We start from the raw sequence: 14,817 nt of genomic DNA on the forward strand, positions 1-14,817 counted from the left end.
ATTGATAAGAAAGAAAATGACATGAGATGACTTTATGCACTCTTGTATGGAAATGTCCAGGTCCAGAAAAACCAGTATAGAGGAAATGAATCCTGCATACTGTGAGAAGCTTGCAATGATAATATTTGACTCAATAAATGTTTCTGTCCAATAAGCAGAGGTGGGAGAAGAATTCACACCCTTTACTTAAAGCCGCACTAATCAACATATTTATATTAACAATGAATGAAATGACAGTGTTTATGTGCCTGTAGCGATAAACCCAGAGAGAACTACCGCTGACTCTGCAGTTTCATTGTTTCACTTTTATGGCTAACATCTTTACTGGTCCTGTTTTGGTTTAGTCTCACCTCTGTTATTGTCCTGCAGCAGCAGCAGCAGCAGCAGGAAAAAAAATTGTCTTAATAAACCCTCTCAACACTATCTACCCAAAACTAAACAACAAACACACACAGTTAGCAACTAGCTGGTGAACATAGTGGAGCATTTAGCAGCTAAAGAGCCACATATTTCCCTCAAGAAGTGGTGGAGACCATAACAGAGCTAAAAGGAGAGTGAATATGGGACTTATATTTATCGAGTGGACAGAAATATGACTCTAAATGAATTTTAATGTTGCTCAGTGTCTACTGGATGAGCAAATAGCCGGCTAATTGCTATCATGTTCTCTCCCTTTATAGCCAAAACAATCAAATAATGTAGGTTTAAGAAAAAGCAATATCACAGTTAAAAAAAAAATTTTTTTTTCAACTTGGGTTTTTATATCATAATCATGTCCGTTCTATGATTAATCCATTAAAGTTGTAATACAGCCCTAGAATCTAGTCATATGTACAGTATGTGCAGCTTTAATAGGTAAATTTGATAGAGATAGATTGTGTGTTTACGTGACAGGATGGCGGCTGTTTTCCTTTTCCCAGAGGTGAGATTAATGCCTGACCACGTTCTGAACTCGGCTGTCTTGCCCGTGGGCTGCCTGCTTTGGCTTTTCCTGCCCGTGCCACCAGACCTGAAGTAATGCAGTGCTGAAATATTGATATACTGTAAGTTGTCTGTTGCTGCTGTGACAAGCTGGGATAGCAAAATAGGTCTTGGTAGTGAAATTCCTTATTGTTAGCACTGTTGATATTGTGATGGTGGTAATAACGCCTCCCAGCTTGATGCTCTTTTGTAGATGAAGAGTTTTCTTTATCCAGTATGGCAATTACAGCGCTGAGGAGACGGGCCATGCAGTGATAGTCACCAATTTACTGTTCAGCCAAGTCTATTATTGTCTTAACAAACAGCCTGAGCAGCTGCATCCACTGCGTGTTGAACACAGAAAACATTGATGATTTACTCACATTATCAGCTCGGCCTCGGCTGCTTTGACAGAAGTTGTTGAACCTCTATCTCAGCTGTGTGACAGCGTTGATACGCCACCTTTCGTTTTTTCACCATTTTGTTTTTCTCTCTCTGTGGTGACATTTCATGCTTTGGACCCTGAGATTCCCAAGACGCTTTGATCTTATTCCCTTCTTGATAGTGCTGATGTGGGATTCTGACAGGCTCTTATCGGTGATTCACTTATAGCGTCGCGCAAGGCCTGAAACAACACAAGAACTGTTTGTGTGTCGTACGTGGGGTTGGCTTTTTCTTTTCAGAGATGAAAGTCTTGGCTGTCTTTCATCTCATTTTGCAGTCTCGCTGGTCGAACAGAGTCCTATGAAAGTTTTGGCTCCGAGACAAGCTCTGAAGGAGGTATTGTGTTTGTGTCATCGCTGGTAGTGTGCTAAACACAACACTGCCACTTTGACGTAATAACAAGTGCTCTCTCTGACAACTTTATTCATGAAGAACTGAGTGCATATCTCAGAGTGGTAAGGTCCTATTTTTCGTTAAACCATGAGATTCCTGAAAAAAAAAAAAGGTTGATTGACATTTTTGGGTAAACATTAATGTTCATGTTAAAACTTGAATTCTCAGTTTAAAGGACCCGTTCACCTGAATTAAAAAATGCAGAGGTTTGGATTTATTGCCAAGATATCTGTCTCTGACTTTTCTTTTCAATTTTGTTTGTGGAAAATGGAAAACCTTTAGTTACTATTACTTTGATTATGTGATCATGGCAGTCATACTTAAATAACATTATAGGATTTTACATAAAAGTGTATACTTTCTGATTACTCTGAGGGGGGGTTATAACACCAGAGTCACTGCAGCAAACTTAACTAGATGGTCAGACTTCCTGTATTCTGGTGCTATTGAATGGAATAAGGAGGAATTAAGGAGGAGTCAAACTTTTAGCTGCTAATGCTCAGGCTTTGCTTTGATAGAAGGTGGAGATATTAACATTTCAATATAAACTTTAAATCCAATTATATTTACTTCTTGAATTATGTTAAACAACCAATGTCTTTTATGCTGCTGATTGGCTTTTAATGTGTCTTTGACAATTTTACTTTACGGTTCAAGGTTCGGGTTTGAAAAGATCAATTAGTTATTTATAAGATTTGCTTTTCTACAGCCTCATTTTCTAATATCTTAATGTTGGACGTTCAATGTCTTGATGAGGTTGGTGAGCTGTGTAATCACCAGGGACAACGGTGGAAATAAGTTCAGAGCTTTATCATTCTAACCCTAACCAAATCTGACATGTTGTACTATTTTTACACATATATTGGTGTCGTCAATCAACCTAAACCTGACGCTATCTGAATCTGACAGCCTGGCTCAGTCCCAATACACCTGTGGATAATTTGATCTGATCCAGTGTGTTTTCAGCCCAAATGGAAAGAGAACAGTGACAGCAACAGCAGCGTGATGCACCACCGATTAACAGGCAGTCCAGTCATGGTCAAAAACAGTAGAAATACATGTCATTTTTCCTGCACTTCACAGTTCACACACACTGTCTGGTGACAAAAAAACACCAGACAGAGACCTGTGAACTTCAGACCTGTGAACGGCTCTCGGTGGATCTACCCTTTACGGAGGAAACAGTCCCACTGACAGCTGTTGACAGTGAGTGCTTTGGAGTATCCATCATAATGGGAAAAAGATGTTGCTGTTGAATTTTTTCATCTTATTTTTTTTTTTTTTTCTGAATTTCCACTTACCTCCTGTGAACTGGAGTGGAGGAAGGAATCTCTGCGATTTATGTACATCTCAAAACGTGAGCAGATGAAACCAAAACTACCGGATGGAGCCAAACCAGCAGAGGAAAGGGATAAAATATGGGTGAAGTAAACCTTTAAGGATAGAGGCACACATATAGATGAGTGCACTTTATATTACCATGTGTACCATAGTTATGTAAAATACTTGTTACTGATTGGCTGGCAGGTGTTTAATCCCCGATCTTAATCAATAAGCAAACAATGCCCAATGTAGTTTTGATATGAAATACGAAGTTTTATCTTTTGTTTGTGTGTTTTCCCACCCACTGCCAATCAATAACGCTTGTTTGTTGTTTTATATGTTGCTTTTAGAGGTAAAACAATTAGTTTATTAATCGTTCGACAAAGAGATTTATTTTGATAATTGATTAAATGATTAATAATTGAGAGTATAATCAGCAGAGTAATCGAGAAAATAATCAGCAGATTAATTGTTCTTTAGATGCAGCCCTAGTTGACTTATTTAAATTTGACACATATGTAATTCCATTTCAACACATGACTCTGTAAACACACGTCCTCTTTCTCTTTGTCCATTATACACAATAATAATACAAGAATATGAAAATAATAATAATGATCTCTGACATCCCCTGTCTTCTGTTGAGGTGCAATCAAAGACAAATTTCCACTTCAGTGGCGTGGCCAATAATATTGCATTGTAAACTGCAGGTAACCATAGCAACAGTATTTTTGCCCCAGTGAAATTATCCTAACCATGGATTAAACAGACCACAAACAAACTTCGTGCTTTTGTATTTGCCTGGACTAACTGCTGCGAGCTCGACAACTCACTTCCACATGTGTAAAATAATAGACTATATAATAACAGAGGGGGCTTTGCGATCTTTGTCGTCTATTTTCGTACACCATGCAGGACACCCAGTTGTGTCTTATTCCTTACATAACACATATTCATGTTTACTGACTCTTGCGCATGGTAAAGATGTGAAGAGATGCTTACATAATGTGGACAGAGTTGACGACAACTGACAATTCTGACACTGTCCAAAGAGGTTAAGTCAGTTTTTCCTTCAAGCATTTGTTCCCAAATCTTTTCTGTAAGCATGTGTGTGTGTGTGTGTGTGTGTGTGTGTGTGTGTGTGTGTGTGTCACATGCTCTCCATAGTGATCAGTCAATGACTCACATAGGAAGTCACACACCCTGATGACTGTGGTGACACACACACACACACACACACACACACACAAATATACAGTGGATTTACTATCGTCTTGGACCCCACATGGAGGATTACAAACATGTCTGAGAGTAAGTGAGCGCATTCTGGACGCACCACCTGTGACGGCTCAGTGTTGAGTCACAGTCACTCGGGGGGGAAAAACACACAACACGCTCTGCTCAGATCTTCTGACTCGCTGACAGACATTTCTTAACTTTCAAAAGACCAAGAGACAGATGAAGGGCGGAATAAGTGTAAAGTGTGTGTGTGTGTGTGTGCGCGTGTGTGTACCCACTGGAAAAACTGACAGACGTTACTAAGGGTCAGTAGTTTTGATGTCTTCCCCTCATCCAATGATGTACAAAAATAGGTCTGTGTCAACGCAAACACACATACACACTCACACACAAATACACATACACATACACCCACACACACACACACACACACACACACACACACACACACACACACACACACATACACGTGCATACATGAAGACAACAGTAAATAGAAACCAGCTAACAGGCTGAGAGGCTTCTGGCGCCCCTCAGCGCTCTGTTGACTTTCCTCATTGATTTTGTTGCAAAGCACAAGGTACAGTGTGTGTGTGTGTGTGTGTGTGTGTGTGTGTGTGTGTCTGTGTGTGTGTGTGTCTGTGTGTGTGTGTGTGTGGCTTACTGCTTAATCATGCTAATGCTGATAAAAATGTTGTTAAATGTTGAAGTCCTATGTTTTCATATTGGTTATGTTTGAATCTTTAAAGCTGCACTCATCGATATTTTTATATGAAGAAAAGAAAAAATATTTAACGTGAAAGTGGTATCTCCTAGTTACGAACCCACAGAGAGGTATCATCACTTCTCCTCAGTTCTACAGAGTTTGCACTTTAGTGCCCTTTGGCTTATTGTTTTGGTTTTGCAACTTTACTTCTTAATTTAACAAATTTTGATATGAATAAAACTATTCAGTTCTTCTTCAGTCAGTCAGTGATAAATGATATATATGATAATAATAACTTCACCTAAACAAATTACAGTATGGAATTAATAAAACAGAAATAGCCTGATAAAGATATGAAGAAAATAATCAGATGTGTTCAGAGGGATCATTGAAACTGATAGAAATAACATCACAAGGAATATCAAAACACTCATGTCGAAAATAAATCCGTTAATAATAAATGAGTCAATTTGATTAATTTAGTCAAGAAACACTGACACATGTAAATCATAGAGTAGTTTTAAAAGACATTGTTTACTGAAGGTATTATGTCTGACTGAAGCATGTTGCTGTCGGAGCAGGCAGCAAACATAAAGGCCCGTTTCTCCACTTCTCCACAAGTCAAGTCAGTTTTTGTTATATAGCCCAAACAGTTCCAAAGTCCTGAAGTTATTTTTGGGCTTAAACTGAACCAAATCTTAATAAGATTTGGAATTAAAATGTGATTTGTGTCATTTTTTTTTTATACAAGTGTGTGGTTGTGTCTCTACACAGAGTAGAAACTGTACACTTTCTGAAAAAACAAAAGCGTGCTTTCTTTCCTTATTTCTCCACAGATAGCTGACAGATTGGTTTTAAAGCGCATCTGTAATTGCACCCCATTGATTTTCACTCCTGAGATTCAGGTTAAACTCAACGTTGATCTTCTCTTTCATACATCTGGGTGAGATCGAGTGGCGTAAAAAAACAACACACAGTCACATCACGCCGGGTCTGAGAGCAAGGCCACTCTGCTCCCTTGGGGCTGGGGACATTGCGTACGTCACCGCGGTCCTTCTCATCAGCACTGTGCTTGTTATATCACGCAGCCACTATTTTTATAAGATAGAAACCAAGGCTTTTGCTCACTCTTGGATGACTCACGAGCGGTGGATCATGCCACAGCCTTGGGCTTCCATTGTGTTTGCATAACTCTGTCTTTTAACGTGATCTCGGAGAATAAGCAATGTTCTCCTTGTAACATCTCGTTAATCATCGCCTGATGTGTTTCCTGTTTTATTTTGAAGTACTCATGTGGCCTGTAGTTTCAGTTCCTGTCCTCGTGTTGTCTCCTGTTCCCTTGATCATCCACACCTGCTTCCAATTACTCACCTGCCCCTGCTTTTCCCCTCAGCCAACCCTGTATATATATATATATATATATATATATATATATATATATATACCGTATATACTCCCCTGGTTTCCCTGTTCTCCTGCCAGATTGTCTTTCTTCCTCCCCATGTGTTCATTGCTTTCCAGTGTTAGTCTCTGTAGTTTTTGACTTAGCTTTGTTCTCTGGTTTTTGGATTGTCGCCTGCTTCCTGCCTGGATTTGTTAGTTTGATTCAGACTGATTATCTGTGTATGTGACTGCCTGGCTTTCCAGTAAAAAAGGCTTAGTCTTTTTGAACTTTACCTTGTGGTCTGAGTCTTATACACATTTTTATGTGTTTATGTTTTTCCATTCCGTTTCTCTCTGCCTCCCTCCTCCTCTGTGTTGCCTATCGATATGTCCTGTGCTTACTTAAGTGTGTGTTTATGCGTGTGTGTGTGTGTGTGTCTTTTTATGTGTTTATACGTGTGTATGGTGGAGAGGGTGTCCTGCTGCGTGACTCCTACCCCTTGCTGCCAGAGCCCCCCCCCCTTACATCCTTTATCCCCCAGCGTGTCCTGACCTTTGGCTGTGTCAGAGGAGCTGCTCATTGCTCACTGAAATCTGACTGAGGCTGACTGGCTCTGAGAAATAATAGGTGCCGGTCACAGAGTCTCATCTGTAGATTTCATTGAAAGTTACATAAGTTTTTGCTCTTGTTGCTACTGTAGGGGGCAGCTGTGACAGTTCCTTAGGAAGTTCAGTTCACTAGAATTGAACCTTTGATGCTGGGAATTAAAGGGACGAAGAAAGACAAACTATTTTAAAGGATAATTGTATAATTTCATTTATAAAAATTAGGTTTTATATTCATAGTTAGTCTTTCCTACTGGTTAAGACATACTGCTCACCTCATACTGCTTCGCTAAAAAGAAGTGACGGTGCACAAAATATCAGCAGTTACTGAGGTTAGCCATAGAGATAAACTTTGCCCATTAGACCACATTAATGTGACGCATCCTCATTAATATAAGCTGAGGCACATATGAAGATGGCAGATAGGGCAAGATCCTCTGGACTCTAGTTGCCAATGGTGTTGGAGTAAAGTCAGCAGCAGATGGTTGATGGAAATTCTCAGATGAATCATCCTGGACGCTCATGGAGGCGACGGGCAGGAGGTATGCCGCAAGACAGCAGATCCGAAAAAGCAGAATGGCGACACTTCAGTGATACTTTAAAGAGCAGCGTCCAGGGAGTGATCAGCTGAAAGCACGTTGACGTCACAGTTGTGAATGTGGGGATGGCGTGAGAAAGTGGAAATGACAGATTATAGGTAGAAACACCAGAAATTCAACCATAGAGTCCTCAAAAATTATGTTTCAAAAGTCCAACACAGACTGTACACTTACTTCCTGGTTCAACTTTGACCCACTGAACCCGTTGAGCTGAACTTAGCTGTTTGTGCATGATTGTGCAGTATTACCAATATTTCAGGTGTGAAATGTGGCAGTTTAAGTGATCTACTGAGACTGTTGGCTTGTTTACGACTTTTTATGAGACGCAGTGGCTCGCAATATTTACACTAATGGCTCTAAATGAATGTTTTGATGATTAATGATGTTAATATGCTGCATTTTTTTTAAATGTCACCGCTCTCAAGAATAGTGCAGAGTGGATGTTTTGAAACTTTAGCTGAGGGTTTCCTCTAGCAGGAGCTGTACACGCAGTGTCATTCTCTCTGGCTGTCCTGTGTATAATCAGTGTGACAGGTATGACAGAGGCAGTATGGTAATAACCTAATTACTGACCAGTGAGAGGAGCCCCTGTAGTCGCCTGGCTGTCAGTGATAGAGCCGGTAAGAAAAGGGCCGGCAGGGAGGAAGGTGGGCGGTAAGAGAGACTGCAGTCTGACTCAGTCTCTGGACTTCAGTGGGCTCTCGCAGTGCTGCTGTCATCAGCCAGTGTGTCCATGTGACAGTTAGACAAGCAGCCAGTCATGTGGGGGAGAAAACACCCTCCATGTGATGGCGGGGGGGGGGGGGTGGGGGTGGAGGGGCAGGAAACAGTTTTCAGCATGTTGCATTACGCAAGATTAAACGCAGTCGGCGACTTGCTGTCATCCTCATTATCATCATGGTCTTTGTGAATTAGAGCACTACAAGTATCAGTAACTCTGCAGCTGAGGGTCGCCAAAGCCTCGAGGAATGTGTGCGTTTGTCGTCTTGTATCTTTGTTTTGCGTAAATAAAAGGGATTCCAGTTTCAGTTGGGAGGATCCTTTAACTGGTTTGACAACATTTCCTGTCAAATACAAACCTGATTGTTGACACAAAACCTGTCTTTTTTTTTTTTTGTCTCACACTGTATTGACCGAAGCATAAACCATTGCTAATAATCTTAGCCAAAACATTTTTGTATTAAATCCAAACTGCTGGATCTTGAACGATGGTATCAGCAGCATCAGTGTTAGGATTTTTCACTCAGCATCTTTGCACAATGTCTGTGGATGGGCTGGATAATGCACCTTAATACATTTTTGCATGGATTTGCATGGATAATGGATGGATAATGAGACAACAGGCCCCCTGGGCACAGACATGTACAAGGCCCCCCAACTGGAACAGACACAACATGACTACAAACAACACAACCTTTTGTGGTTTCTTTTTACTCTTTTTAGTAATTTTGTGACTCTTTGTGGTGGTTTTGCATCCCTTCGTGTGTAATCACTTTGTTTCTCTATGTTGCTGTCTCTTTGTGGCTCTTAATGCTCTTTTTGTGTCACCTTTTAGTAGTTTTGCATATATTTGTGTTCATTTGTTGTGTTTCCTCTAGTTATTTTGTCTTTTTGCATCTCTTTGTTGCCACTCTGTGCCTCTTTGTGGTCATTTTGTGTGTTGTTGTTGTTTTTTTGTGGTTGTTTTTCGTGACTCTTTGTGGTCATTTTCTGTCTCTTTTCTGTCAGTTTTTTGATTGACAATCCAACAAAAAATGTCGCCGATCCCTGCAGGGGATCCCGGACCCCTGGGCCCTCCTAATCCAGCTGTGCTTTTTCAGTACCAAATAAAATATGTCACCCAACATTCAGTAACAAAACCTGTCAATTACCAAAAGTTCTCATTTAATGTTTAGTCGAGTTATTACATTTTTATTATATTCTTTGTTTAAATAGTTCTTGATTTAAAAGGGAACTAAACCAGACATAGAAGCAGCTTACTGGTCATACCTGGTATTACTCACCCTGAGAAATATGTATAATGTTTGAGGGTGTTATTTGAGTTGTGCTGCATTGTACTGGGAGTTTTTCCTATTCTCATTCGCCTATATATATTTGTTCTTAGCGCCACTATATTACTACTGCTGACACCGATCTAATTCAATATGTTTAACTGGAGTTTACGAACCGTGGAATATATAATAACATGCCGGTTAATCATCTATAACCTTCCAGCAGTGACTCTGCGAGCCTCCGGCCATCGCAGCTGCACTGGCCCCTTATCGCTCCATCAGAGGTAACGACCAACGGGAGAACAGATTAACCGCGACAGGCGTGCGGGGCCTCACACCACAGCAAATCGATCGGTGGGGGACAAATATAGGTTGTCTTATTGCTGCTAGCTGGAACATGCTGTCATCAGTTCACAACGGAAAAGACGGGAGCTGTTAACGCTGTTGATCCACCTTCAATTACTCTGTTGTGTTGCTCTAATGACAGCTGTTCTCTCTGTGTGTTGTTTTCTTCTGCATTGTCAGGTTTATTGAATCAGACATTAATCTCCATCTTTTCATGCAAATCAAAGCTCTGTAAACCTACTTCTGCTTTGAGGGAGATCTTCCATGCCCAGAGAAAAATAACAACGTCCTCCTTTTTACTGTCTCACAGCAGCAGAGCGACCTGCCCCCATTTCTGAGGTGCTACACCGGGGTGCATTCAAATATTCAGTGTAGTGCACCAGGCCAATTATTTTGTGATGGATAAAAAGTGTTTTCTGCACCAAGGACAAAAGATTGACAACTGAAATACATCCTATTTTACTTTAGAAACACATAGTATTCAGTGACAGAGCTAACCCTAATTTGGCCCACTTACTGCGTGTACCTCCCTCCCCCATCACCCTCATTCACACACACACACACACACACACACATACACGCGCGCACACGCTTACATACCCACACAGCAGTGATGATGATGATGCTGTCGCAGTACTGCTGATGCGATTTGGCAGTACTGGGGCACAATTCCTGCTGAATGCCCTAAAATTTCATCTCCCCTGTGCCCCCATCCCCACATTCCCTCTCGACAGCACTCTCAGCAATCACACCAGCGACCCCCCACCCCTGCCATCTCCCAGATCTGTTGTTGAGTCTCAACATCATCCAGTCACGCTAAGCATGCTCATATTAAGCTGTGTAGACTCTGGGAGTGTGAAGTCAAGAGAAACTGTACATACTGTAAATACAAAGCTGGATATTGTTTGGAAAGGTACCTGTGCTGATACCAATACTACACTACACTGAAATGATGAATCCATTATCCAGTGACAAATCGTTGCAGCTGTAATCCTGATTCCTATCTCACAAGTTGGATTCTCCAAAAGTACACCTCGTCCACATACTTTTGGCCATCTTGTGTATCTGATGATATCGAGTGAAGTAAACACACGATAATTCATTTGCAACATTGCCCACAACAACAGAGACGTTACAGGATCGACCTGATACAGAAAATGGTTCAACGGCTGTGGACCGGGCTTTGTGTATGGGGGCACTGTCATGTTGAAACAGGAAAAGGGGTTTTCACAAACTCTTGACACCAGGTTGAACTCCCCCGTCTGACTAAGAAAAACCTTTGTTGTTGCAGGTCTGTTGGGCAGCGCCCGCTTCACCGGCTCTTCCCGGAACTACAGCACCCTCCTGCTGGAGGAGGAGTCCGGCCTGCTGTACGTGGGAGGCGGAGGAGCTCTGTACGCACTCAACACCTCCAACATCTCCACACCTGCGAACCTCACGGTGAGTGCCAGGACGCTGCGAGACACAGATCACCATGTAATTGCCGCCGTTGACAAAGAAACTGCAAACCTCATTTCACAAGTTTTTTATTTTTTTTTTTTCCTTCCCATTTTCTAAAAGAGGACAAACTAATAATAGCCTTAAGCAGATTGGACAAATCCCATTGTGTTCCTCCAATTTTATGGATATCGGATTAAATGCACCAGGCATTTATTCGAGGGTTACTGAGGAGAGTCAGAGCTGAGTGACGCAGCCAGAAAATGAAATGCACTGCCCTTCTCTCTCTTCCTGTTTATCATACACACACACAGACACACACACACTTGTTTTCTTCTTTATTTCTCCCTTTTTCTGTCCATATAGAGATCTTTATATTTATCTGTTTCTCCTCCCTATTTATCGAGCGGGCTGACTCACGCTTATTACCTCCTGTTGTTTGCAGATTGATTGGGATGCTTCCCCTGAACAGAAGAAGCAGTGCCTAAACAAAGGCAGAGACAATCAGGTACACGGCTGCAGCTCTCCACTCTTTATTATTTCAGCCCCTTCCTCTGCTGAAGTCTTCGCTTATTGAGTTATTACTGGAGAACGTGAATTAAACAATTCTGCTTTGTGATGTGCAGAATGCCTCTGACAGCAAAAAGGTGGATAATCCTTTCAATTGCTTCTTAATCCACTTTCCCTGAGAAACTAAACTGGGAGGTTAAGCATTTAAAAGAAAAAAAAAGCCCTTTGTGCTTGAGGTGGACTGGGTGGTCGACGTTCTCTTTCCAGTCTTGCTTTTTGCAGAGCCGGAAATAAGCTGTTTGTTCTCCGCTCTCCGCAGTCGGAGTGTTACAATCACATCCGCTTCCTGCAGCGGTACAACGAGACTCACCTGTACGTCTGTGGAACAAACGCCTTCAGACCGCTCTGCGCTTATATAGTAAGAAGCTCGTACGATCTCATTTCTAGCTTTCGAGTTGACGTCAAACAAAATGATTAATCTGCTGTTCTCCCCGCTCTCTTCTGTCAGGATGCGGAGCGGTTCAGCTTCTCCTCAGGCTTCGAGGAGGGCAGAGACAGATGTCCCTATGACCCGGCGAAAGGATACACTGGCCTCCTTGTGGGTACGCTTCCCAAATTTCCATTTAATCTCTCCTACATCTGTTGGTGTGGTCAAAGCGGCGCACAGGCAGCAGCACCTGAACCTTATTTGACTGAAGAGGCAGGGAAGAGGTTGATAAACGGCACCGAACTGATTATATCACACTGACATCATGGTCAATCAGTCAAGCAAGAACAATATAGGCATACTTGGACTGGATGGACACATTACATTTTAATAATTTTAGTCCTATATTTTGTTTTTCTATTGTTGTTTCACTCATTTCACTTAGTTTACGGTGGTTTATTTCTTTTAGTTATGTTCTTTGAGCTTTTAGTTGCCTTAAATGAAATGTCGATCTTTATTTTCCCCTTGTAAAGGACACAAAAAAAGGTCGATTATTATTGTTACAGGGACAAAACACCTACAATAAACCGTCACTCGACTGCTAAGATGACACCGAATCAATCAGTCGAATTCAGCCTCAGATTAGCTTCAGATGAACTTTGGAAATCATTTATGCACAGAAGAAGGGCTGCAGATTTAGTTCCCACACCTCTTACAGTGTGGTTGTTAGTAAGGGGATCATTTTGCTGGAGTCCGGACAAGAGGACTGATTACAGCAACCAAAAACTCTTTCAGCGCGAGTGTTGCATAAACGACGAAATCAAAACACTCGCTTGATTCAGTTTTTAACAGCTTAAGCAGACTGGGCTCTATGTCTAATTACCATTTATGAATATCTGCCAACAGCTTTCATTCACATCCTTTCTTTCTTTGTCGATGCTCCACTAACAAACTTGTGTGATGTGATGTGATGTGCCGATCAGACGGCGAGATGTTCACGGCCTCTCAGTACGAGTTTCGCAGCTCTCCGGACGTGCGCAGAAACTTCCCCTTCCCCACGCTCAGGACAGAGGAGGCCCCAACCCGGTGGCTTCTGGGTAAATACAACACACGAAACCTCATATTTCATAAAGAAATTTTTAAAAAATCAACAAATGACTGCAGTCAAACGCTGGTTTATGTAATTCAACTTACAGTATACCACTGAATAGACCAAACCTCATTCAAATTTTGTATGTTTTTTATCTCAGATGTTTTGCTGCTTCTACAAAAACCCATTCCCCTATAGAATAAAAAATCACTTCAAAGACTGCACTGCACTGCAGCTCTAACTGGCTTAGTTGTGGCAATTCAATCATACTTAAAAGCTCCATCTTTAGTTTCCAAGGAGACACTTCCTAGGCTGCTAATAGGTCTGTGTTTGGGTATGTGGATCTTTTTGTGTGTAATGGGTGTGTGCATGTCTTTGTTTGTTTGTGTGTGTGTGTGTGTATACAGAGGCTGATTTTGTTGGCTCCGTGCTGCTGAAGGAGAGCATCAACAGCTCCATCGGTGACGACGACAAGATATACTTCTTCTTCACGGAGAGAAGCCAGGAGCAGATCGCCTACCCGAGCCAGACCAAGGTGTCAAGGGTCGCCCGAGTCTGCAAGGTCAGAGAGACCAGCTCAACCAAACAGTATTAAAGTCTCACTGGGTTTGAAAAAGTTGAAACCCTAAAAAAAAAACTCACACAAGAGATTTTTAGTGCCCGCAAGGTTGTGGAACGAACAGAGGGAGGAGAAAAGTTGGCAGTGCAACAACAGCAGGATTATTTAATGTTTTATGTCCCTGATACAGAGAGAAATGTAAATGGAGACTCTCTGTTCTTTCACTCTTACTGTTATTTCAGTGCTGAATGAAGCTGCAGTTGGGCTCCTCTAATCTTGGTTTCCTCACTGACGACGGCTCTTTCTGTCGCCACTGTTGCCAGGCAAACTACTAAAAGCCCACCAACCTCCACCTCCAGTGGCAAACCCTCTGCCTCTCTTTATTGCCCTCCCTTCCTCTCCTCCTGCTCTCACCTCATTTCACTTGCGATCAGCATCTCCAGTCGTCTAGACAGCATGCCCAGCAACCATTCCTAGAGGTCCCTCTTCCTCTCTGTTGCCTTCCCTGTAGTTCCTTTCATCCCATACATGGTGGTGTAATTACCATCACAGTGTGCTGTTGTACTGAAATCACTGTTGCAGTTTTTTCTATGGAATCAAAAAAGTGTCTGAAAGACTCTGAGCTTGTGAAATAACTTCACACAGTATTTTTATGCCTTTTGTGAGACTGTGACAAGAACTTACATGAATCTATGAGAGTAAATGAATGAATGAATCAGAAAGCTACCTATTGAATAACCAGTTAAGAATCTAGTTTTAACATCCAATCAGAGTGAGTTAAAAGTTTTTAACCTTGTTAAGTTCC

General features: G+C 41.6%; 1 protein-coding gene across 1 annotated transcript in view; it reads left to right on the plus strand.

Moving 5' to 3' along the window:
* Nucleotides 1-14,817, plus strand: part of sema4gb (sema domain, immunoglobulin domain (Ig), transmembrane domain (TM) and short cytoplasmic domain, (semaphorin) 4Gb) — a 41,436-nt gene that overhangs the window by 7,509 nt on the left and 19,110 nt on the right. The window contains exons 3-8 of the mRNA XM_056366239.1: nt 11,281-11,429; nt 11,872-11,934; nt 12,256-12,354; nt 12,445-12,538; nt 13,347-13,460; nt 13,861-14,015. Coding sequence (XP_056222214.1) covers nt 11,281-11,429; nt 11,872-11,934; nt 12,256-12,354; nt 12,445-12,538; nt 13,347-13,460; nt 13,861-14,015 — 674 coding nt within the window. The remainder of the gene's footprint in view (nt 1-11,280; nt 11,430-11,871; nt 11,935-12,255; nt 12,355-12,444; nt 12,539-13,346; nt 13,461-13,860; nt 14,016-14,817) is intronic.

The sequence above is a fragment of the Seriola aureovittata genome, chromosome 21, assembly GCF_021018895.1.
Source record: "Seriola aureovittata isolate HTS-2021-v1 ecotype China chromosome 21, ASM2101889v1, whole genome shotgun sequence".
NCBI lineage: Eukaryota > Metazoa > Chordata > Actinopteri > Carangiformes > Carangidae > Seriola > Seriola aureovittata.